This window comes from Syzygium oleosum, unplaced genomic scaffold, assembly GCF_021117445.2.
Source record: "Syzygium oleosum isolate NSW1041296 unplaced genomic scaffold, Sole_v2.1 Sole_v2.14, whole genome shotgun sequence".
In the NCBI taxonomy this organism is placed as follows: domain Eukaryota; kingdom Viridiplantae; phylum Streptophyta; class Magnoliopsida; order Myrtales; family Myrtaceae; genus Syzygium; species Syzygium oleosum.
The window spans coordinates 4,209,688-4,235,470 of record NW_026607498.1 but is presented as its reverse complement, the minus strand read 5'-3'; the positions used below and the strand labels follow the sequence as shown (position 1 = coordinate 4,235,470).

The window sequence follows — 25,783 nt, the reverse complement described above, 5'->3', positions numbered from 1 at the left end:
TGTTGCAACGAGTATTTAGAAAAATCTATGGATCTTCTAATGGGAAAAGAAATCGGTTGACGAAGGCTTGCCTTAACCTTCTGCAACGAACCTAAAATATCATCTGACTTCTTAAAAGAGTTTGCTTTATACGTTTTACGCTTACAATATAAATTCTTTTAGTTTAGTCTAATGGGAGATCTCAAAGCATTAATAAGTATGGCTAAAGACCTAAGTGCATATATTGCATATCCCATAATATTATTTTAAAATCCTATTAAATTAATACGCATCACGTACGTTCTCACATATCAAGAAAATATAACTACCAAGACCTCTAGATTTGAAAAAAGGAGAGAGAGAGAGGGTTGAGTTGTCGTGTGAGAGTAATTAGGTTCGAAATTCGTTTAGACTTTTGGTAAAAGTACGAGTAAAGTGGTGTATTCACGTATATAAGGGACCGAGGGATGGTTTTGGAATGGGAAATAAAATAGTTTATTTGTGTTCTTTTGCTGACGTATGATCCTCCGCATTGTTGATGCTTCCTGGCTCCTTCCTTCTCTCCATCCTCGTTGTTCTTTACGAGGCCAGGAAAAAACTGGTGTGTCGCTGCTCTTATTTGGTAGAGGATTAGGAAAACAAAGTCAAAGAACTCTGCTCTCACGCCATAGATGAGACAATGGCATATGTCATTAAGACCACTTTTTCTGATGAGTACGAGGGGCATTGTCTCATCTATCGAGATATGTTTTGAGTTACTCTTATCAAAACTTTAGACCAAAGATATTTCCCCGCACATCCATCTAGAACCAAATACTTCAACAATGTGATGAATTTTACTCGTGTTCTTATCGTTGCTGCTTCCTGGCTCCTTCCTTTTATTCTCTCTCTCTCTCTCTCTCTCTCTCTCTCTCTCTCTGACATGAAGGGATTAGTAGCCAGCTTATTTTATTCAAGATATTCCCCGAGGTATCAACACGCATCTCCTTGAAAGACCTTCCAGAAAATAATAATAATAATAATAAATCTACTTGAAAAGCCTTCCGTTGGCAAGTCCCGGTTCTGGCACCTTCCGTGATTTTATTTTATTTTCTTCACTTACTTTTGGGGGTGAGAAAATGAATGGTTTCTATTCATTGAATTAAGGGAAAATTTCAAAAAAAGACCCAAAGTGGGGTCATTTTCTCAAAAGAGGGTCCAAAGTAGACGTAGTGCCAAATAAAGGCCTGAAGTGCCCAATCAGTCTCAAATTAGGGCCCGAAGTTCCCAATCAGTCTCAAGTTGGGGCCTGGCTTCGCCAGCCGGTCAAATGCTCACCGGCCGGCGAGCAAGTTACTGTTCCGGCGAGGGCAGTTTTGTCCAAATAAAATCTGAATCAAAGGAAAAGGCAATTTTATAAAAACAAAACTTGCGTTTTTCTTTTTCCAACCCCAACCCACTTCTGATAAAAAGAAAACCCTCAATCCACTCTGATGAACGAAAGGGATGACCTGAAAGACTGAGGCGGTGGGTGACCGGCGGTGCGTGACCGGTCGGCGGCGTGCGATCGGCGGCGGGGGCAGCGACGTGTGACCGGGCGATCGTGTCTTTCCTTCACCCATCTTCTACAGCTACAAGAATTGATCCTCCGTTCATGCTCGCATTCAAAGGGTTGACGGTGAAGTTCCCCGCCTCCGCGACATTCTCTGCGATTTTGCGCTTACCAAATTTGCTCTGGGTTCCTCTTTCGGCTTATGAATGTTTCGATTCGGACAAAATCCGTAAGCGTCAAACGTGCGTACGAAGATTCCTGATCTCGTCTCCATCCCGGAGATGCTATTTTGCGGCGTGTTCCTAAGTTCGCTGGACATGTCGAAATGGTAAAGTGCGCGCATATTCATTGTTAATCTCTAGCGTCCAAGAACAACGATTCAGTCTGCAATACGGACTGGCTTTTGTTTTGGAGCGATCTACTGAATCGGTGTGTTAGGTCGGAGGTGGAAGATGTGTTCTGTCGCTTTACTGATGTTGTGGGAACAGATGAAATTGGAGAATTGAAGCAAATTTACCTGTATCTGAATAAATGTCGTTGTTTTCTCTCTTTGAAGTTGGAAGAAGGCTCTCTGGCACAAACAATCTCTTGAACATGGATTACCTCTTTGGGGTGGCATGAAAATAGGGATTAGAGGATGCACCTCAGCGGAGAACCTCTCCTACGATTCACACAAAGCGTTCGTGTCTTTCGTTGGGTGAATCCGTCGAGGTTAGTTTTCCAAATTGGAGCTCTGATTTGAAATCCTAATTTTTCTAATCTTCAAATTTCTTTTGTTTCTCAGTTCCTAAATTGGTTCAACTTGTCTTTCCTCCGTCCAAAAGAAGGCGATTGTAATATTTGAAGTAACATGTTGACAAGGCGTGGGCATGTCGTGGAATACTACAGTAACAGTAGCGACGATAGTGAGTTGATTATTTATAGTGCATTTTCTGATTGTAAAGGAATAAGCCGTGGTCCCTTCACGTCCTCCGTGGTCCATACTTTTCAATTTTTTTACTGTTTTCATGAACCCACTATCTCATGTTTTACCGTTTATTGCATGAACCCCATTCTTAAATTGTGGAAGTAGACTACAATTTCTCTATGCTAGATTTCACGCAAAGCCCATTCTTAAATTTTGCGAGAAAAGGTGGGTCGCAATTGAAGGAATACTGTTTATCACTCGCTAAAGAAGATTGCAGACGCCAATCTGAGTCCTTTATATCGTGTGAAAAGGTACTCAACAGATTGTGTGTGGCGGTTGTTTGTTAAGTAATTGTATTGCAAATACTCTGGTTGCTGGATTCATTCTCTGTGGCTAGGCTGTGTGCAGTGGACTTTTGTAATTTTGTCAGTTTTTTAAGGAGCTGATGGTGTCATTTGGCTTCTAAGTGTTTCTTATGTGGGAGTGCAGCACATTCACACTTTGATAATTTTACTTCCCTTTTTGCCAGTAGTAATTCCACAATGGAAGTCTTAAACAAGCAAACAGCTTCTAAGTAATTACTAGAAGGTACCAAACCCCCAGGCGAGGCGAGGTTAGTGAATAACACACACTAATTCTTGTAACTGATCCAAACTGCGTGAAATCTGTTTTTTTACTGTCTTCTGGGTTTGCTGAGAGCACTTTTATGATCTTAAAATGGTGAATGTCTTTATATATACCTGAAGATGCTGGTGCAACCTAACTTGTGCACCGCAGAAGCCACATCTCTTGAGTTTTTCAAATATTATAGAACGTAGATTGTCCGTTGTAATTTATGCTAACGAAAGCACTGTTTTTGCAGATGTATCGAATGCTGGAGAGGATTAGTCCGAGGACAAGAAAATTAGAGTTGTTTGCTCGCATGCACAACACTCATGCATGGTATTTTTATTCAATTTACTGTCCTTTATTTTTGAAAATAAGAATAAGCTGCCGAAGAAAAGTGAAACTTGCATATTCCTCTTATGGACAATGGACGGTAGAAGAGTCTAGGCATTTTGGACCACTGTATATATCTGATGAACAAACAATTTCATAATGATTAATAAGTGGGTAATGCATGTGTTTTGCCCAGAACCTTAGGATTGTCACTCTTCCAGGGTGAAGGCCCTCTTGTCATGTATATTGATTAATTTTTACCAAAAGAATCTCATCCTGGTATTATCGTTGCCTTGAGGTCTCTTTTGATGGTTCGTGTCATTTTCAGGTGGTTGTCACTTGGTAATCAGTTGAGCGGCGCACGATTAGTAGAAGAAGGGCTGCAAGCAAGATTTAAGCAGGCTTACCCTGATGTCGAGGTGCAACCGGCGTCTCCTCCAAGGGCTTCGGTGATGGAAGTTGACTCGGCTGCTGCTCATATTATGAGTCCGTTTGCAGCAGCGGACCCCAAGACTGCTTCCGCGCAGTTTTCAGAACCTGCAGTTTCTGGAGCTATGGAGGTCGATATAGTGAGCTAGAATGGCGCCATCCGGTGGAGTGATGAAGTAATTAAACATCAGTTTGACTATTTGCAATGTTACTGCCTTTTGGGTGTTGGCCATTTGTTCCTTGTAATTGTCGATTGGATTCAACAATTTCGGCCGCAGATGTCCTTGGATTATTCTGTACAATGATGTCAAAGCGAGACAATAAGATCGATGGGGAATTCCCGCCAGATGTTGTCACTGATGCATCCTGATGTGCTGGTTTTTGGCTGACTGGTTTTTGTTGGTATATCTGTAGTTAAAGCCTTGATGTAATTTTTCAGAGTAAGATTATGATATATTATTAGTGTCATGTGTAAACTGTACTGCTTTAATATTCTTTTATAAAGTGTAGGATGTCAATTTTAACTGTTTTCTGCATTGAATTCATATGGACTTGAAGAATATCATTTGCTTTCGAGGATTAATTTCTTGGACAGCAAGAAGCTGGCTAGACAGGGTAATGCTTGAGTAGGATTTAAGATGAACTTACACTGAGTTTTTTGGCATTCTGCTTCCATGTGAAAAGAGGATGAAATCACGCATAGCTCACTATTTTAGTCAAGAACTATATTTACAGTGCATTATGACCCTCAAGGCCTCTTCATTTAGCATGCTTACTCGAAAGCTTTTGGAACTTTTGATTTTTTGATGTGGGTGCAAATTCAGTTTTGCTTGTCTTGTAGTCCATTTACTTGCAACCGCACATTCAGAAGATTTATATCACTAGATTCAAAAAATTGTACACCAAGGTCTGTCATGTTAGCGGAGCAATGAGTTGGCAAAGAAAAGTCAGCGTCTTGCACTAATCCTAAGTTCAACGTTGGAACTTGCTATCCACTAAGGAACACTCCTGAAAGAGGATCAAAGTAAAGGGACATGAAAGTTCTGTTTTTCACATTCATAGCAAGCAAAAGAAAATATGGTGAAGAGTAGTGGTGGATTGCATGACATTGAAAGAATCATGGAGGAGCGAGCAAGTTGTGGGGGATATTCGAAAAATGTGCCTTCATTCCACACAAAAATGTGCCTTCATGTAAGAGATTATAACCACTCATTGCAGGATCATGCCAATGCGACACACATTACTAAACTATGAGATATAAGTAACCAACTGCTTTAATAAGGAGGCAAGACCCAGTTGCTTACAAGTAATGTGGAAATTTCCAAACTGGATTGACTGAATATACCTTAAAATAAAACAGTTGGCCAATGACTCATGAAGAAAGAGACCAGAAGAAAAAAGGAAACTTTAAAGGTTCAACTTCATGAGTAATCTTCCTTTCATTGATGTCGAAGTCAATATGTCTTATACAATAGCAAAAGTACGTGTATACGCGTACATCTAGCAAGCATTCCTCCTCCACTGAGTGAGCATTCCTCCTCCACTGAGTGACTCAGTGGTAAACCTTCAAGTTCGTTCCCTTGCTCCAGAAAGACGAAAGTGAGAAACACGATCCTGGTGCTGTAAAATTTCAAATGGCATGGAAGTAAGTTACACGAAAAAAATATCGTTACGCAACAGGAAAACTGACCTTCATGTAGCAAATCACTTGCACTAAAGTTACCACCTGCAAGAATGATCCTGCAAAAAACCTGTAAATAGGCATCACATTTTTAGTGTCTTGTGGGCTGTGTAAATGTTTATTTCACCAGATAATCATATATGTATAGTCATACAAAGTGCTGTTCCAACTTTCCAAGCCATCAGGACATACTTTTTCTCCGTTATGCAAGCCATATGCACAGATAAGTTCCTGTAACTACTTTGAGATAGTATTGGCTTTGAAAAGTTCCTGCAATACAGACAGTATTGCAACTACTTTAAGATAGTATTGGCAATATAATTCAAATGCATAACAAAGAATCATTCATAACAAAGCTACTCACCTCCCCTACAAAAACCAGCAACCCCAATTGTAAATGCACATTTACCTTTCACAGCTTCAACTATTCGCTTTGAACCTTCATATCCTTTATCATGCCAAAAAAGAGAAACATCCCAATTTTCTAAACACAATAGACCTATACATTGAGATGCTTCCAAAATGAACTCATTCAGACCCATCCATGTCAACTACTAGTAAAAGAAAAAAGAATTTGTGTTGTTGGTCTTGCATATCTCAAAAAATTGCTCGTCTTCACATCTTCCTTTTTACCTACAGTTGAATAAAAAATAAATAATTAGTCAAAACAAAGTCAAGCACAAGTAAGAACACTTTTATGACAAAGTCAAGCATAGATGAATACTTGCATCTTCTCTCTTCCGATAGATGATGTTGAGCTTGAAATGTTGTTAAAAAATGACGCAAGCAGTTCAACTGTCTCACTTTGTGATGTTGGGGCTGAGGGAGTGCTTTCTACCACATATTGTGAGCATGAGGCGGATGTAGAAGTTGTTAGGGCTGATGATGTTGCTGCTATTGTCGTTGTTGATGCTACTGATTGATTCTTGCAATGATACCGATTCAGCAGATCGCTCCAAAACAAAAGCCAGTCCGCATTGCAGACTGAATCGTTGTTCTTGGACGCCAGAGATTAACAATGAATATGCGCGCACTTTACCATTTCGACATGTCCAGCGAACTTAGGAACACGCCGCAAAATAGCATCTCCGGGATGGAGACGAGATCAGGAATCTTCGTACGCACGTTCGACGCTTACGGATTTTGTCCGAATCGAAACATTCATGAGCCGAAAGAGGAACCCAGAGCAAATTTGGTAAGCGCAAAATCGCAGAGAATGTCGCGGAGGCGGGGAACTTCACCGTCAACCCTTCGAATGCGAGCACGAACGGAGGATCAATTCTTGTAGCTGTAGAAGATGGGTGAAGGAAAGACACGATCGCCCGGTCACATGTCGCTGCCCCCGCCGCCGATCGCACGCCGCCGACCGGTCACGCACCGCCGGTCACCCACCGCCTCAGTCTTTCAGGTCATCCCTTTCGTTCATCAGAGTGGATTGAGGGTTTTCTTTTTTTCAGAAGTGGGTTGGGGTTGGAAAAAGAAAAACGCAAGTTTTGTTTTTATAAAATTGCCTTTTCCTTTGATTCAGATTTTATTTGGACAAAACTGCCCTAACCGGAACAGTAACTTGCTTACCGGCCGGCGAAGCCAGGCCCCAACTTGAGACTGATTGAGAACTTCGGGCCCCAATTTGAGACTGATTGGGCACTTCAGGCCCTTATTTGGCACTACGTCCACTTTGGACCCTCTTTTGGGAAAATGACCCCACTTTGGGTCCTTTTTTGAAATTTTCCCTTGAATTAAGAATGCTTGGCTGGCTTGGTTTGGAATTGCTATCATGAAATTAAAGGTGGAAATTTGCCCTCCGAAAGGGAAAAAGATGTTAAGAAATGCTTTCAAGAGACAAACACCATGCCTAAATCAGTATTAACACAGGGTGGGTCGGGGTTTGGTTGGGTCGAAAACGGGTCTAACCCACGTTGACCCATTTTGAAATAATACAATATTAGCGATTTATACTTGACCCGATTCGGACCAAGCCCATACTCAACCTAACTTGGGCTCCATTTCTTAGCACTTTTCCCCTTATATATGGAGTAGAGCATGCCCAAAAAAAAATAACCAATTTAAAACAAATTAAACATGAATAAAATTAGCAAATCAAATATTACTAAAACAATTGAACGAATTAAGCTACTAGGATACATATCCTGCTATTTTTTTCTGGTGCTACAAATTCGGTATAATTTAGCTGAAGAGACCATAAGATATATGTGATATAAAATTCTACTCTTGTTGATATTAAAATATTTGAAAATACTTTTAAATTTAAAAATATTCAAATCCATCAAGGTTTGAAGTGGCCCATGAATTCTTTCCATTTTTTTCTGTTTTACTTTTTTAATTTTAAGACTTATTTACTAAAAACTGGTTTAGTGATGATTTAAGCTATAATCATTCTTTCGAGGTGTCCATCAATGCTAGATGACCATGTGCTGAATTTTTTGTGTGACATTTTTCCACGATTTTTTTTAAATTGAGTTTTATTCCATCTTCATACATGGAAAGAAGGAAAAGAAAATGGTTAATACCACGAAAAACACCAAACCGGTACGCCTGTGATAAATTTACCCATAACTAATTTTTTGACTACAAAAAACCTCAAATCAGTACATATGTGACAAATTTTTTGAAGTTTGTATATTTGTAAATTCAAGCGGAAACTTTTTGCTTTCATTGAATCATACACAAACATGCCATTAATGTGACATAGAGGATAGCTTTCATTATACTTGTCTTTCATTGAGAAATGGCAGTCATCCCATTGGGAAGATGTTAAAGTTTACTGTTGTAATGCTGGATTTGATTGGTAATCTATGCAATAAGGTTTTCAAGATCTGGGCTGATCTTGGTACTATTGTCCATGCTAACTGTGAGTCTCACTCGTGTAGACAAAAGTTGAATGAACAACATGATGTTTTTATGATGCAGACTACTGGATTTTTCTTCTAGTTGAATTAGTAGTCTTATCTATCTATTAGGATTTGAGCCCCATTAGAGTTTCCATAAAGTTTCATCTTTCTATTTGGAATAGAATGTGATGTTTCCTATTCGGAAAAATTATCGAAAAAGTTTGAAGCCTATCATATAGATACCAATTCAATTCTAAACTTTTCAATTTAGCTAATTTTGTCCTTAACCTTTTGATGATTTACCGATATAGTCATTCAAGTCAATTTTAGCCGAAAAATTGTTGACATGGACTATTTTTGCAATTTTTTTAAAATTTTATGGTTTTGTTTTCTTTTTCCCTACTTCCTTCTGTCGGTCCCTGGGGCCTCAGCTATGGTCGACATAGGTCACCGGCCTTTGGCAAGGGTTATGGCCGACGACTTCCATCTTTGAGACCCCAGTGGCTAGCGGAGGGAAATAGGAGAAAAAGAAAAAGGAAAGTAAGGAAAAGGAGAAAAAAAAGAAGAAAAATTGTGGAAAACTTGGAAAAAGAATTACAAAAATCGTCTACATCAGTGCCGATCATGGTACGTAGGATATTGATGTCCACCTAGCAATTTCTGGCCAATTGGCTAGAAGGACTACATTAGCAAATCGTCAAAATGTTTACAACTAAATTGGTTAAATCGAAAAGTTTATAACTGAATTGCCCACCATACAATAACTTGACAACTTTTTGAACAATTGTCCATTGGATTGGTAAGCTATAGAAACAAAGTTGTTTCAAGATTTGGATTGATCTTGGTACTGTAGTCCATGGTAACCGCAAGGCTTACTCGTGTAGACAAAAGTTAAATGGACAACATGGCGTTTTTATGACGCTAGACAATCGGATCAAATGACTTATTTGTGACCAAAATACTAGTGTTATTGCCGTGTTTGGGTGTAAATACCCGTTTGCATATTTCCACAAGTCCAGTAGAAGTCGTAACATTATTATGGTTTTCCTTCTATTTGAATTATTAGTCTGATCATAGCTATTTAAATGTTAGTCCTAACATTTTTGAGATTCAATATTATTAGCCTTAGCAATATTACAAAACTTCTAGTTGAATTATTAGTCCTAAGAAGTACCACTGTTGGGTCTTGTGCTAAAAATATGACTTGTTATAAAAAACATTTTATATGTTTAATGTCTTTTTATTTTGTTTCGCACACAAAGCATGTTTTTTGGCTTAGGCTCCATTTGTTTTGCGGAAAGTGAATGATTTGGAAAATATTTTCTTAAAAACAATAGCTCGTATTGCTTAAAATAACTAACTAATGAAAAATGTTTTCATTATGGACAACAATTTATATATAAATATTTTTCATTCATTCATTTTTATAAGCGATACAAGCGATCGTTTCTAGTAAAAAAAAATTTCAAATCATTTGTTTTTTCGCAAAACAGATGAAGCCTTAATAACGGTACGACATCAAATTAAACAAAGGACAAAACCGTAAAGAAAACTAAATCTCTAACACGTTGAAACAAGGTTCCTTTAAAAAGAAATGCTTATGTGACTGTACTTAATCTATTGTTAGAATAACAGCATGTTTTGGACAGTAACCCAAAAACTACTGGGAAAGCCCTTCCTTAAATCTATCCACTTTTGAAACTTCAAAACCAAATCACCAATTATGACCGAGTGTCCTATGAGACGGTCGACCACGTTGGTTTCTTTGATTAGGACACAGCCGAAATGTCTTAGAAAGTTCCTTAAAGAAAGGATTAATACCACGAAAAATTTCAAACTAGTACACTTATGACAAATTTACCCCAAATTAATTTTTTGACAGCCAAAAATCGCACACTAGTATACTTGTGACAATTTTACCTTCCGTTAGTTTCCGTTAAATTTTACAGTCAAATTTCTCAGTTGGATGACACGGGATAGTAGACGGGTGTACCGGTTTGGGGTTTTACCCTCTATTTGTCACATGTGTACCGGTTTATGATTTTTCGTGATATTAATTCAAGTTAACGGTGGGTAAATTTGTTACAAATGTACCAGTTTGAGATTTTTGGTGGTCAAAATATTAAGTTGGGGTAATTTTGTCATAGATGTACCAGTTTAGAATTTTTCGTGGTAAAAAAATTAGTTTAGGGTAAATTTATCACAGGTGTATCAGTTTGAGGTTTTTCATCGTATTAACCCTAAAAAGAAAGGAATAAACAATCGAGTCCAATTTCAACATGCGCAGGCCTTGGACGTAGATCATTCCATTTTATTATCCATCCCCTTCAAATGGCTCATTCCTACAGCCAACCGTTGCCACCATTCTTTGGAGCATTTCGATTTAGGGTCTTTGGATTAAATTAATGATATTTTGGGTCTTTGGATTAAAATAACGGTGCCGAAGACCCGACATTCTTCGGATTAAATTAATGGCGATCCGAAGTATGGTGACGATGACATGGATTAAATTATTCGGTGGTCACCATTATCTTAGTCTGAAGACACGGATTAAATTGGATTAAACTAATGGCGGCCAACCATTAACTGTCTTCGGATTAGATTGATGGAATCCATTAATAGATTCTTTTGCCACGGCGAAAAGATACCTGGTCCCGCCGCGGTGGTTGTTGGCCTCAATAGCCGCTTTTGTTGTCCATGGAATTTCTTTCTTTACCAAGCGCTGACTGAAAAAGTGCCAACCTGTGACTTGTTGGATGGGGGTGCACGTGCATCCACCCGATTAGATAAATCTGAGAAATTGAATAAGGCAAGTGGCTTCCCTGACGTTCCCAAATCAAGTAAAAGGTGCTTCTTCATCCGTACATTGCCATATGGAAAACCTTTGGATTTTCTTCTTCTAATTTATGCAAAGTATATTCAAGTTCACAATTATGTAATTTATTCTCATAATATGTAGCTTAACTGTAGGTCATTAATATGATATTTCGTCTACTTTTTATTCAATAACTGGGGTATTCACGTGTGGTTTCTAGTAAGATAGTTTAAGTATTACTATTAATTAGAAGGATTAGCATTTTATTTAGAATATCCTTTCCTAAGGAAGATAATTAATTAGAAATATGAAACTTCTATTTTAACAATACAAATGCAACATATATTAAGGGAAAAACTAAAATTTTCTTAGAACTCATTAACATATCAATTCTTTAAACACCTAAGAATTGTACAATTTTTTTTTTTTGGGTTGGAGGGAATTAGCATTGTACAGTTTACTTTGTTGTTAAATCATGTTTGTGCATACCTAACTTATAGATAGATGGCTATTTGAAAAAATAGATGCGAACCTATATGACTCTCATTTATTAATTGGTGATTTAGATACATGATTGCATATCGAGGTAAATTTGATCAAACTAGTGAAGCTATGCAAATTGTTCTAGCAATACTAATGTCTGATTACGTTGGACAATTAACCTTTCTACCTTTTAGTCCAAATAATGTAAATATTATGGTGAGATATTAATGTTAAAGGAAAGTGAGAGAGAGAGATGAGAAAATGGAATGTGTTTTAATGATGCTATTAGGTCCGAAAACTCTATTGTACTCATTTCCCTTTTAACATTAAAAAAGGATAAGAGTAATAATAAGAAGAGCTGGCTGACACATTAAAAAAAAGACAATAATAATAAAAAAAAAGAGCTAGCTTACGTCAGCTGACTTGACTAACTCATCTAGCACTCGGACTCAACTAGCTCTTTTTTAATTATTATTATTATTATCTTTTTTTTATGTAAAAAAAATTGCCCCACGGTAACTTCGTCCTCGCATTCGCCGAGACGGGAGCTTGGTTGTAGGCCAAGTACGCCAACAGCTCTGTAAATGTAAATGAGTGATTAAAGCTCTTCATAAGTCTACACACACACAAAAGCACCAGATCAGAATACGTTCAAAGCGAGGTGGAGGAGCTCTTGCCGGAGAAGCAGTCTACCAAGCCTTGGTCTCTACACAGTGGTCCCCCCCTTCTCAAGACCATGGCCGATCAAACACCGACACTTCAAAGATACGTGATTCGTTTGTGGTAATATGCTCTTTAAGACTCTGCTTAGAGCGCTGATTGAGTAGCCGGTTTTTGTTTCTTCTTTCTTTGGAATCTATTCTTCTTTCTCGATTCGCTATAGGGACGACGGACAACCACCACGTCAATAGCAACAGGAAAGCTTTGGCTCAACCAAGAGGTTTCAATTTGTATTTACCTTGTTCAAGCTGCTCGCCATCGTTCATTTCAATTCGCAGCCTATCGAGGCGCTGAGCCACGCAGTTCTGCAATTTTACATCGTTTGCGAGGTCATCTATCTCATAGCGCTGATCCAAGTGACCGGATCCGCGACCCCAAACCCGATACACCGCTATTTGTACATCGCTTCGGGGACTCTCGGCGCCGAGTTGCTTATCTGGACAAGCCTGCTTCTAGCCATGTAGCTGGTCGTCAATATGTGCTTGCTGGTGTTTGTTTTGGCATCGTGCGGTGTGCTCGCGCGAGTTTCCCGCTGGCTCGAGGAGATTATTGAACCATCCGACGATGTGCCGATTTTCGAAGTTCAGTTTGACTCTTGAAGTGCACGGAATCATACTGTGTTTGTTTGGGCATCAATTTTGTTATATGTCATGTTATAATAAATTCCTCTGATTCAGAGAAGAGAGAATGTTACTGTATTACATATGCTGTATTTGGTTATTAGTATAGAATGTACACGTTTATTTTAAATTCCTGACAATGTTAATGGTCCAGTTCGAGCTTTTATCTAGTGATTTTTTTTTTGGGGGGTAAAAACTTTTATCTAGTGATAACAATTTATATTTGACCCAATATTTTTGACGTAGTTGGTATGATGGCACCCAACGGTCGCAGCTCTCCATCATTGACCAATCTCCGCCCCGTCGAGTCGCTCAGCCGCTTCCGTGGCCTTGAGTTCCATTGAGCTCGTGGCTTCCGCAGCAGAAGCTCCGTCTCTCGTGTCCGTTGCCGTCGATCGTCCCCCTTCGCGTCCCTTATTCACGTAGCTCTCTCTCTCTCTCTAGAACCAAACAGCCTCACAGAGAAGGAGCTCAATGTTTTAGCTGTAACAGGCGTCCATGCAGGAAGGAGAATCAGCGGAAGTAGGATTAGGAATAGCGAATGGAGGAATTGAAGAAGGAAATCGAATGGAAGTAGGAGAAGACGGCGGATTCAGAAATCGAGAGCGTGTAAGAATGGTTTGGACTTGACAGACGGCGGGAGAAGCAGGCGGACGGAGGAGCCCCTTCGCTCCCAATTCGCGACGTCCGAATGCTCATGGAGGGCTTCACACGCGTGCCCGGTCGTCCACTCCTCAACGCCTGTCCAATCCGAGCCAGAAACTCTCCCACTCATGTCCGCGCTTCCCCTTTGGAAGTCCTGAAATTCTTTTTCTCTTGTTTCTTGACTACCCTTCTTTATCTATTTCCTCTAACTAATCCCCAATGCCTGTGTGTAGTTCGTAATCCAGAGGCATGCTTGGTTCTTGTATGTTGCTAAGCCCCTTGCTTGCCTAAAAAGTGAAATTTGATGTCTCCTTTCTGGTGTTGGTGATGAGTGGAGATTTTCTTTGATGATTACAACATGTTTGGCTTGCTTGGATATTCTCGAGACGTTATGTTCCCTGTAAATATGTGTTTGTTTTTAATGATATTAGAATTTTTGTCAATTTCTTCATTGGCCTCCCTCCTCTTGCTTTGCACCTCTATATCAGGGTCAAATCTTCTGTACTCGGCATGAAGCATGAGTGGAGTTAATTTTCAGAATTTATTGTGGTTCACGGATATAGGAAAATGAACTATAATTACTTTTAGTTAATCATCAAAAGTTTTAAAGTTGAAACGAACTCTGCAAGCTTAATCTGTCTCTTTGCTAAATCATATTTCATTTTGACCTAATCATAGCTGAGTAAACTCTTTGATGGGTGCATGCATTGGTTCATGCCCCCTCTTGCAATACTTGTTCAGAAGTAAGTCCACTTCTAAATTACAGTGCCCCACTCCTACTCCCATTTATTACTGAAGCTATGGAAACATCTCTGACGTGTTCTTGTGGAATTGTTTATGTGGTTGTGCTGGCCATTGATCAGAGGACTCGGATGGTTCTCTTCAAGATGCTCAACCATCAAGTATTTGATGATATAAGTGCTTGCATTTCCACTGGTAAAGAAGTATGCTGTCATCTACAGTCAGCAGCACTCGCCACTTTCTTTTTTCTACCGATTGATTGTAGGTGGAACTTCTCCACATCATCGTTATAATTTCGCAATTTTACTTGTGATCTTTTCATATTTTTTGCTACTACTGCATAGTCTCTTGTCCCTTTCGTCACTCTGACTTTTCTAGGCAAATGTCTATCATGCAACAAAATCTGATGGGCAAGAATTGGCAATTAAAGTCTACAAGACTTCAGCGCTGGTGTTCAAGTAAGTGTGATAGTTCTTAGTTGTTTGTATGGCCCCTTCATGGGTGTTCGAAAGTGCAATAATGCATTTAGCTACAAGTTTGTGATGTTTATTCTTTCTCGAATTGACGATTGATGCACAGGTTCTGTTTGTTGTGATTGCAGTCACTGCTGCATTGTGGAGAATGTCGGCTTGTATCGTTTGATAGTTACTTGTTTTATCTTATGTTAGGAGCTACTGTCAGTTCTTTTTCTTAAGTATCTGGCCGAAAGGAGCTATTCTTAGTTTGCAATGTGATTTTACTTCAAGACTAGAATATTGATTCTGTAGTGGTGTCTCGTGCATATAGTTTCATGGTAGGTTTTGCTTTTCTTTTCTTCTATTTGTTATTATATGATTTTCTTCCATCGTGGGATAAGGCCATGGACACAGCCTCATTAATGTAAAGGAGTTACAAATCTGAGATCTCAGGCCTGCTTTGTGCCAAGAAAAAGATTCATGGCTATATCTGCCTGTCCAATTTCTGTTCTTCCTTTCATCTCGTTCTCCTCCGATGTTATGGGCTCTCTTAATGCTTTTTACCACAGAACCGAGAACCTTTAATTCTTCTGGATCAAAACCTATGTCATCTAGTTATCGAAGTCAAGTTGTTCTTCTGTTAACAAATGGTCTTAATATTAGTTGACTCTGAAGTTAATATCATGAAAAACTAAGGATGGAGGTCTTACTTCTAAGCCTTGGAGCATTCCAGCCATATATCTACCTTTATTTGGACGCCAAACTGTGCTGTCACTTCGACCCACAAACATAAACCGGAGGAGAGCTGTGATGATTGACTTGCACTGAATTCTGCATCTCACCTACTGGAAGTTCTGAAGTGACCACTTATCTGGATTTGTTCCCTTTGCTCAACTCATGTTGTGCAACTCACTGTTGTCTTGACTGATTAGCACTATGCATTTACTCCTTTTGATACTCCATCCAAACTGTTTTTCACCATGAACTATAACTCTTAGCTTTCTATGGTCTTTATAGATAGCAGTTGGTGTCTGATGCTATATTCACGCAAACTCCATACATATGGTACTATTATACTCGTCTGAACCAGGACCAGCATTAACATCGAGAATAGTCCACGGTGAGACTAATAACTGTTAGGACAAAACATCAATAAACAGTATTTAATAACAAATTTTCTGTCTCCGTAGTCAATCCATACGCCTTTAACCTTTGTTTTGGCATCAAAGAAATAGTCGGTTTAACAAGCTCCTTGCTTCTGTCAATGTTACTCCATGAATTTTAGGTAGTAAATGGTTATCAGTATAGCATCTTGCAAAGATTTTGATGCAGGATCTAACTGTACTACTGTGTATGAATTTTCAACAGGCTATATAGCGAACTTTGAACTGTGATGTTTTCTTGTCATACAAAATATTATATAGCCCTGGGACCAAATTTGCTAGGCACCTAGGTAATACTAGATCAAAGTGGAAGCCACTTGTGCCAACCAGATGTTTGTAGTGCATCTGCTTCTTGGTGCACCCAGTTTTTACTTCTCTTGGGAGACTTTTTCTTATGGAAACCTGATGCACGTACTTATGATGCTGAGAAAATGCTTTGCGCATTTGTGGTTTGTTTTACGGAGAGATTATATTGTAGTCTACAGGGAGTAGCAATCTAAATTTACATTCTTCATTGGATGTGGTGACAATTACGTTTTCTTTCAGTCATATATACTGAAGACACTAGATTTGGTGAAGAGTGTGTGAGAGATGTGATTCGGATAACAAGTGGGAAGGACGGTGGAGACGTGTATTACAAGACTATTACCTGGTTACATAAGGCTCTCACGAAGGAGGACGCTAATGCTATAGAAAAGGCGACTGATCCTGGTGATAATACTAAAGCTTGCGGTAGCGAACCCAAGTCTGATAGAGATGTAGATGAAGATTGTAAGAAAATGAGCCGGCTTCCGAAACCGAGGTGCAGGCTCCTGTTGACAAGAAGGCTGCTTGGAAGGAGAACAAAAAGAAGGTCAAAGAGGAAAATGGTAAGCGTGGAAAAACAAAGTCCCCAAGGCTGTGAAGAAAGAAGGAGAAGTTGGCCAAAGCCTATAAGACTAGGTAGTCGTTACTGGCCGTGGTATTAATATACGTGTTTTTCGGTATTTGTCGATAGAGAGTGAGTCTCGTATTGTATAAGTTTAATTTACCGGATGTGGAGATGACTTTGCACCTTTCAGCGGTAAAAACCCAGTTTTAGCTGAGAATACAGCGAGAGGGATAAGTTCATGTTGGTCTTGTATTGTGTCAGGGTAGCGTTCTTAGATGGTGTTGGTATATTGTTCCAAGGTAAATTATATAGCAGCTTCTTCTTTTCTGTTTTTTTCCCTTCTTTTTGCTAGTGATTATAAGGACGGAGGCCTTGGTAGGAGTTGGCTATGACCTAATCGAATCCCGGTTCTGATCCACTATCCATGGTTGGATACCTGACATGATATTAATTTGATTTTTTCACTTACTTTAGGGGGTGAGAAAATGATTAATTTTTATCTATTGGATTGAGCATTGCTTGGCTGGCTTAGTTTGGAATTGCTATCATTAGAGTTAAGGCCTATTGCTATACTGAGGTGAGGGTCAAAGACTGGCTATGCAATTGCTAGGCAGATGTGAAATTTGCCGGACCAGGAGGTGATGAAGTATTGTTTTGGGACTCTGATGTCAATCGCATTTGTTCGTTGTTACCCAACCCCAGACGACTCTTTAGGCAGAGTCATTGGCTATGAGTTTTGATAATAACCTTTTAATGGTTGGAGCCTTCAAGGGACTGTGGGGGTGACTTTTTGACTCGAAAATAATCATGGATCTACAAAAATAGATTATGAAAATCACAGGATTTATTACAAACAACATGCAACAAAATTGATACCCAAATACAAGTAAATTGCTGGAATTTCATACATCAGTTGGCACATCGTTGATCAGTTGAAAAATTTCTTGAAAATGGTCAGAATCTCGCGCCAGCAGACATGCCAAAGCAAGCACATGTTGACGACTAGCAACATAACCAGAGACAGGCTCGTCCAAAGAAGCAACTCGTAAGCAAGAGTCCCAAAAACAAGATACAAGAATCGGTATATCACATTCGGGCTCAAGGGTCCGGTAACTTCAATCAGTGTTACGATATAGATGACTTCGCAGATGATGAAAAACAATGGAAATGGGTGACTCAATGCCTTGTATGCTGAGAATTGAAATGCCCGACCACGAGTAGCTTGAACGATATAAATATAATGCGGAATTTCTTGATTGAGTTAAAACTCTCTTATTGCTGGCATTGATGTGGTTGCCCATTCTCTCTGTAACGAATTAGGAAGAAATTAATTGGAAGAAGAACATATTATAAAGGAAAAGAAAGCTACTAATCCGCGCTCTAAGCTTAGCTCTTAGAACATATTCAAACGAATGTGTAAGGTACCTTTTGGGTGTCGCTATATGATCGACCATGTTTTGGAGATGGAGGAGACCGAATGAACTCTGGGATTGTTTTTGAGCTTTGTGAATAACAAGGGGAAGAGGCACACTTGGTGGTATCTCGTGGACGGGTTCTTGACTTTTGTAACAGTTCATCCCTGTCATCGAAAAATTAGGCCTGGACGGGCAAATCAGTTGGTTGGAGACAATACTAGAATTTCATCGACCATGCCATCCAAGGCAGAGCAACCCTTTTTTGCCCATGGCCCGGCAACAAAATTCGGTACCATTTGATCGTTTTAGAGATTGGCTTTGGAAATAGGCTAGGACTCCACGATCCATCTAGCGAAGTGTACATGTTGTATGAGCCAACATCATAAGACCATTTATCGCCCATGACTTAATAAACTGCATGCATAAGTGTGTCTTGGGTTGAATTCAAACGGAAAAAATGAAAATTTTTTATTGTACGAATTAATCTTTCCATTTTTTTTACTTTTTTTTTAACTTTAATAGTTATTTATTAAAAAATGGTTTAGCGATGATTTAAACTTGATTAATCTTTCAAGGTGGTCCATTCATACTAGATGACTGTGTTGCCAGAAATCTTTTGTGGGACATTTTTGCACGATTTTCTTAAATTTGAGTTTTATTTCATCTTTACACAAGGAAATATCAAAGTTTCATTATCGGTGTAATTTGTGACGAGTGACCCAAAAAGAATCATGGGGCTACCAAAATAAATTATTAAAATTAATCTCTATTTAGCTTTTTAGATGTTCCTCGGAAGGAGAAAAATGAAGAAAAAAAAAGTAACAAGTAGAATAGTAATACATCTAAACCTTAACTTGAATATAATATGAGTCAAATCCATTTCGATCAAGTTTTAGTTTGTCTTTGTTTGTTATAACTCATTTTAATCAATTCATAAAATTAAAGTGATTAATTTTAAACCCAGCAAATGTGAATAGAAAAATGGGTTAGTGGGCCCATTTTGTTACCTCTAGAAAAAAAAAAAACCAATTAGGCTGAGATAAAGAGTCAAATGATACTAAAATAATCGTGTACTTGACATGACATCAGGGTAAGGTTCACCAACTTCAGAGCATGTACATAATAACCTTCTCTTATCCCAAAATCAACAGTACTTAGTACAAAATGACACACAATAAAGTTCATAACAAACACAGAATGATTGCAGGAGCTTCAAAAATCAAACTAAATTTGTGAAGACAGAACATCCTCGGACAGCTGAACAATCTCTCGAAGATGGTCGAAACCTTGTGTGAGTAGACGAGACGATGCCAAAGCAAATATTAGCAAGCACATATTGACGACCAGCCACATGACCAGAGACAAGCTTGTCCAAAGAAGCAACTCGGAGCCAAGAGTCCCAAAAACGATGTAAAAGCACCTGTATATCAAGTTTGGGTGTGCGGGTCCAGTCACTTTGATTAGCGCTATGAAATAAATGACTTCGCAAATTATGTAAAATTGCAGAGCTGAGGGGCTCAATATGCCGGTATGTTGTGAATTGAAATACGTGATGACGAGTAGCTTGAACGATGTGAATATAATGTGAAACCTCTTGGTCGAGTCGAAACTTTCTTGGTGCTGCGGCTGCTGTGGCTGTTCATCGTCCCTATGTTAAATCATGAAGAAATTAAATTGGCAGAAAAGATAGATTCGAAAGAGAAAAGAAACCGGCTGATTTATCGCACTCTCGGCATAGAGATCTGAAGAGCATATTCATGTGATTGAATTACGTACCTTTCCAAAGTCGCTGTTGGACTCGGCATGCTGTGGAGAAGGGGGAGCAAGTGCAGGAGACCAAAGGAGGAGGATTCGAAGAGCAAGAGGAAGAGACTTTGGGGGTGCCTCCGGAGATCCTCCACTCGCTTCTTCTTCTGTGTGCGTGTGTGAGAGAGAGAGAGAAGTAAGCGACCGGCTTGCTCCTTCGTCTTTGTGCATATATATAGTACCGCGCCTGAGCTAAAAAAAAGACCCACAGGGGGAGGAGATGGGCCATTTCTTGAAGTGCTGAGATGACGCTTGAGATGGACTCGTGTCGACACGAGGAATACAGCTTACGTGTCATCTCAATAGTTGATCGGGACATGAGCTCCTGCCCGGGAACGCATATCTTTGACTAATTTCTGCTCCGTTTCGTGTTTAGTCATGCTAAGTACATACAACTTAGTTAGCTATTTTAGGGCTCGATTAAAGTGATTTTCACAGCCAATTCTTTTTTCATTTGTTACACAATTGATGTATAACGAGTATTTAAAAAAACTAATCGATTGGTAAAGGCTTGTCTAACCATCTGTGATGCTTCCAAAATGTCCTCTGATTTCTTAAAGCGTATGCTTTTAATTTTTTACGCTTACAATATGTATTTTTTTTTTAATTTAGTCTCGTGGGAGATGTCAAAGCATAAATAATTGTGACTAAACCCTAAACCCTAAAGTCTCATGGGATATATCATGGGAGATCCCACAATTTTACTTTAAAATCATATTCAATTAAAACACGCCACTTACGTATTCAAATGATAAGTTCTCGTATCAGGAAAAAAAAACTACCAAGACCTCTAGATTTGAAAAAGGAGAGAGGGTTTAAGTTGTCATGTTAGAGTCATTATGGTCCAAATTCTAAAGGCGTATTCATGTATGTAAGGGACTGAGGGAAGGTTTTGCTCATCATACACCATGTTCCTCCGCACTGTTGATGCTTCCTGGCTCCTTCCTTCTCTCCATCCCCGTGTTCTTTACGAGGAAAGGAAAAAACTGGTGTGTCGCTGTTCTTCTTTGGTAGAGAATTAGGAAAACAAAGTCAAAGAACTCTGCTCTCACGCCATAGATGAGACAAGGGCATTGTCATTAAGACCACTTTTTCTGATGAGTACGAGGGGCATTGTCTCATCTATCGAGGAATGTTTTGAGTTATTCTTATCAAAACTTTAGATCAAAGATATTTCCCCGCACACCCATCTAGAACCAAATACTTCAACAGTGTGATGAATTTTACTTGTGTTCTTTTGCTCAACATGCTCCGTGTTCCTCCGCATCGTTGCTGCTTCCTGGCTCCTTCCTTTTCTCTCTCTCTCTCTCTCTCTCTCTCTCTCTCTCTCTCTCTCTCTATCTGACATGAAGGTATTAGTAGCCAGCTTATTTTATTCAAGATATTCCCCGAGGTATCAACGCGCATCTCCTTGAAAGGCCTTCTAGCAAAAAAATAAAATAAAATAATAAATCTCCTTGAAAAGCCTTCCGTCAGCAAGTCCCGGTTCTGGCACCTTCCGTGATTTTATTTTATTTTCTTCACTTACTTTTGGGGGTGAGAAAATGAATGGTTTCTATCCGTTGAATTGAGAATGCTTGGCTGGCTTGGTTTGGAATTGCTATCATGAAATTAAAGGTTGAAATTTGCCCTCCGAAAGGGAAAAAGATGTTAAGAAATGCTTTCAAGTGACAAACACCATGCCTAAATCAGTATTAACAAAGGGTGGGTCGGGGTTTGGTTGGGTCGAAAACGGGTCTAACCCAAGTTGATCCATTTTTAAATAATACAATATTAGCAATTTATACTTGACCCGATTCGGACCAAGCCCATACTCAACCTAACCCGGGCTCCAATTCTTAGCACTTTTCCCCTTATATATGGAATAGAGCATGCCCAAAAAAAAAAACCAATTTAAAACAAATTAAACATGAATAAAATTAGCAAATAAAATATTACTAAAACAATTGAACGAATTAAGCTACTAGGACACATATCCTGCTATTTTTTTCTGGTGCTACAAATTCGGTATAATTTAGCTGAAGAGACCATAAGATATATGTGATATAAAATTCTACTCTTGTTAATATTAAAATATTTGAAAATACTTTTAAATTTAAAAATATTCAAATCCATCAAGATTTGAAGTGGCCCATGAATTCTTTCCATTTTTTTCTGTTTTACTTTTTTAATTTTAAGACTTATTTACTAAAAACTGGTTTAGCGATGATTTAAGCTATAATCATTCTTTCGAGGTGTCCATCAATGCTAGATGGCCACGTGCTGAATTTTTTGTGTGACATTTTTCCACGATTTTTTTTAAATTGAGTTTTATTCCATCTTCATACATGGAAAGAAGGAAAAGAAAAGAGTTAATACCACGAAAAATACTAAACCGGCACGCCAGTGATAAATTTATCCATAATTAATTTTTTTACCACAAAAAACCTCAAACTAGTACACATGTGACAAATTTTTTGAAGTTTGTATATTTATAAATTCAAGCGGAAACTTTTTGCTTTCATTGAATCATACACAAACATGCCATTAATGTGACATAGAGAATAGCTTTCATTATACTTGTCTTTCATTGAGAAATGGCAGTCATCCCATTGGGAAGATGTTAAAGTTTACTGTTGTAATGCTGGATTTGATTGGTAATCTATGTAATAAGGTTTTCAAGATCTGGGCTGATCTTGGTACTATTGTCCATGCTAACTGCGAGTCTCACTGGTGTAGACAAAAGTTGAATGAACAACATGCTGTTTTTATGATGCAGACTAGTGGATTTTTCTTCTAGTTGAATTAGTAGTCTTATCTATCTATTAGGATTTGAGCCCCATTAGAGTTTCCATAAAGTTTCATCTTTCTATTTGTGTTTCCTAGTCGGAAAAATTATCGAAAAAGTCTTAAGCCTACTGTGTAGATACCAATTTAATTCTAAACTTTTCAATTTAGCCAATTTTATCTTTAACCTTTTGATGATTTATCAATATAGTCTTTCAAGTCAATTTTGGCCGAAAATACGTTGATGTTGACTATTTTTGCAATTTTTTTAAAATTTCATGGTTTTTTTTTCTTTTTCCCTACTTCCTTCTGTCGGTCGCTAGGGCCTCAGCTATGGTCGATGTAGGTCACCGGCCTTTGGCGAGGGCTATGGCCGACAACTTCCATCTCTGAGGCCCCAGAGGCTAGTGGAGGGAAATAGGAGAAAAAGAAAAAGGAAAGTAAGGGAAAGGAGAAAAAAAAGAAGAAAAATTATGGAAAACTTGAAAAAAGAATTACAAAAATCGTCTACATCAGTGTCGGTCATGGCACGTAGGATACCGGTGTCCACCTAGCAATTTCCGACCAATTAGCTAGAACGACTACATTGACAAATCGTCAAAATGTTTAAAACTAAATTGGTTAAATTGAAAAGTTTGGAACTGAATTGCCCACCGTACAATAGCTTGAGGACTTTTTGAACAATTGTCCATTGGATTGGTAAGCTATAGAAACAAAGTTGTTTCAAGATTTGGATTGATCTTGGTACTGTAGTCCATGGTAACCGCAAGGCTTACTCGTGTAGACAAAAGTTAAATGGACAACATGGCGTTTTTATGACGCTAGACGATCGGATCAAATGACTTATTTGTGACAAAATACTAGTGTTATTGCCGTGTTTGGGTGTAAATACCCGTTTGCATATTTCCGCAAGTCCAGTAGAAGTCGTAACATTATTATGGTTTTCCTTCTATTTGAATTATTAGTCTGATCATAGCTATTTAAATGTTAGTCCTAACATTTTTGAGATTCAATATTATTAGCCTTAGCAATATTACAAAACTTCTAGTTGAATTATTAGTCCTAAGAAGTAACACTGTTGGGTCTTGTGCTAAAAGTATGACTTTTTATCAAAAACATTTTATATGTTTAATGTATTTTTATTTTGTTTCGCACGCAAAGCATGTTGTTTGGCTTAGGCTCCGTTTGTTTCGCGGAAAGTAAATGATTTGGAAAATATTTTCTTAAAAACGATAGCTCGTATTGCTTAAAATAATTAACTAATGAAAAATGTTTTCATTATAGACAACAATTTATATATAGATATTTTCGTGAACGATGAAAATATTTTTCGTTCATTCATTTTTATAAGCGATATAAGCGATCGTTTTTAGAAAAAAAAATTTCAAATCATTCATTTTTTCGCAAAACAGACGGAGCCTTAATAACGGTACGACATTAAATTAAACGAGGGACAAAACTGTAAAGAAAACTAAATCTCTAACACGTTGAAACACGGTTCCTTTAAAAAGAAATGCTTATATGACTGTACTTAATTTACTGTTAGAATAACAGCGTGTTTTGGACAGTAACCCAAAAACTCCTGGGAAAGCCCTTCCTTAAATCTATCCACTTTTGAAACTTCAAAATCAAATCACCAATTATGACCGAGTGTCCTATGGGACAGTTGACCACGTTGGTTTCTTTGATTAGGACATTTCTTTGATTAGGACACAGCCGAAATGTCTTAGAAAGTTCCTTAAAAAAAGGATTAATATCGCGAAGAATTTCAAACTGGTACACTTGTGACAATTTTACCTTCCGTTAGTTTCTGTTAAATTTCATAGTCAATTTTCTCAGTTGAATGGCACGGGAGAGTAGACGGGTGTACTGGTTTGGGGTTTTACCCTCCATTTGTCACATGTGTACCGGTTTATGATTTTTCGTGGTATTAATTCAAGTTAACGGAGGGTAAATTTATCACAAATGTACCAGTTTGAGGTTTTTGGTGGTCAAAAAATTAAGTTGGGGTAAATTTGTCATAGATGTACCAGTTTACGATTTGTCTTGGTCAAAAAATTAGTTTATGGTAAATTTATCATAGATGTACCAGTTTGAAGTTTTTCGTCGTATTAACCCTAAAAAGAAAGGAATAAACAATCGAGTCTGATTTCAATGTGCGCAGGACTTGGAGGTAGATCATACTTTTTTTACTATCCATCCCCTTCAACTGGCTCATTCCTACAGCCGCCCATTGCCACCATTCTTTGGATCATTTCGATTTTGGGTCTTTGGATTAAATTAATGATATTTTGGGTCTTTGGATTAAAATATCGGTGCCGAAGAATGTCGGGTCTTCGGATTAAATTAATGGCGATCCGAAGAATGGTGGCGATGACATGGATTAAATTATTTGGTGGCCACCATTATCTTAACCTGAAGACACGGACTAAATTGGATTAAACTAATGGCAGCCAACCATTAATTGTCTTCAGATTAGATTGATGGAATCCATTAATAGCTTCTTTTGCCACGGCGAAAAGATACCTGTTCCCGCCGCGTTGGTCGTCGGCCTCAATAGCTTCTTTTGCTGTCCGTGGAATTTCTTTCTTTCCTATGAAGGAAACAAAACATGCGCTGACTGAAAAAGTGCCAACCCTTGACTTGTTGGGTGGGGGTGCACACCCATCCACCCGATTCTTGCGGATCACTGCGCCGGATAAATCTGGAGAAATTGAATAAGGCAAGTGGCTTCCCTGACGTTCCCAAATCAAATAAAAGGTGCTTCTTCATCCGTACATTGCAATATGGAAAACCTTTGGATTTTCTTCTTCTAATTTATGCAAAGTATATTCAAGTTCACAATTATGTAATTTATTCTCATAATATGTAGCTTAACTGTAGGTCCTTAATATGATATTTCGTCTACTTTTTATTCAATAACTGGGGCATTCATGTGTGGTTTCTAGTAAGATAGTTTAAGTAT

The 25,783-nt window shown here is 38.4% G+C and overlaps 3 protein-coding genes across 12 annotated transcripts in view; all 3 read left to right on the top strand.

The window, feature by feature from the left end:
- Nucleotides 1-25,783, top strand: part of LOC115689161 (uncharacterized) — an 86,646-nt gene that overhangs the window by 6,670 nt on the left and 54,193 nt on the right.
- Nucleotides 1-25,783, top strand: part of LOC115663202 (uncharacterized) — a 72,170-nt gene that overhangs the window by 6,929 nt on the left and 39,458 nt on the right. The gene's annotated exons all lie outside the window — the stretch shown is intronic.
- On the top strand, nucleotides 13,229-17,362 carry LOC115664115 (serine/threonine-protein kinase rio1-like). 11 transcript variants are annotated; one of them, XM_056317736.1, is made up of 5 exons: nucleotides 13,239-13,378; nucleotides 13,461-13,752; nucleotides 14,465-14,607; nucleotides 14,721-14,800; nucleotides 16,507-17,362. In XM_056317736.1, exons 2-5 carry the CDS (start codon nucleotides 13,648-13,650, stop codon nucleotides 16,926-16,928), a joined length of 750 nt encoding a protein of 249 aa, XP_056173711.1. In that variant the 5' UTR covers nucleotides 13,239-13,378; nucleotides 13,461-13,647; the 3' UTR covers nucleotides 16,929-17,362. The 11 variants fall into 11 exon arrangements, with proteins under 11 accessions (XP_056173716.1, XP_056173717.1, XP_056173719.1 ...); XM_030586064.2 differs by adding an exon at nucleotides 14,280-14,344 and having other exon boundaries at nucleotides 13,295-13,752; XM_056317741.1 differs by having other exon boundaries at nucleotides 13,229-13,752; nucleotides 14,465-14,545; nucleotides 14,944-17,362.

What these genes read in the sequence shown, in the direction of transcription:
- LOC115664115 (XM_056317736.1), top strand. Translation starts at nt 13,648, where the DNA reads ATGCTCATGGAGGGCTTCACACGCGTGCCCGGTCGTCCACTCCTCAAC. An exon ending in TCCGCGCTTCCCCTTTGGAA is followed by an intron (nt 13,753 to 14,464) that starts GTCCTGAAATTC and finishes GCCATTGATCAG; the next exon opens with AGGACTCGGATGGTTCTCTT. An exon ending in ACTTCAGCGCTGGTGTTCAA is followed by an intron (nt 14,801 to 16,506) that starts GTAAGTGTGATA and finishes GTTTTCTTTCAG; the next exon opens with TCATATATACTGAAGACACT.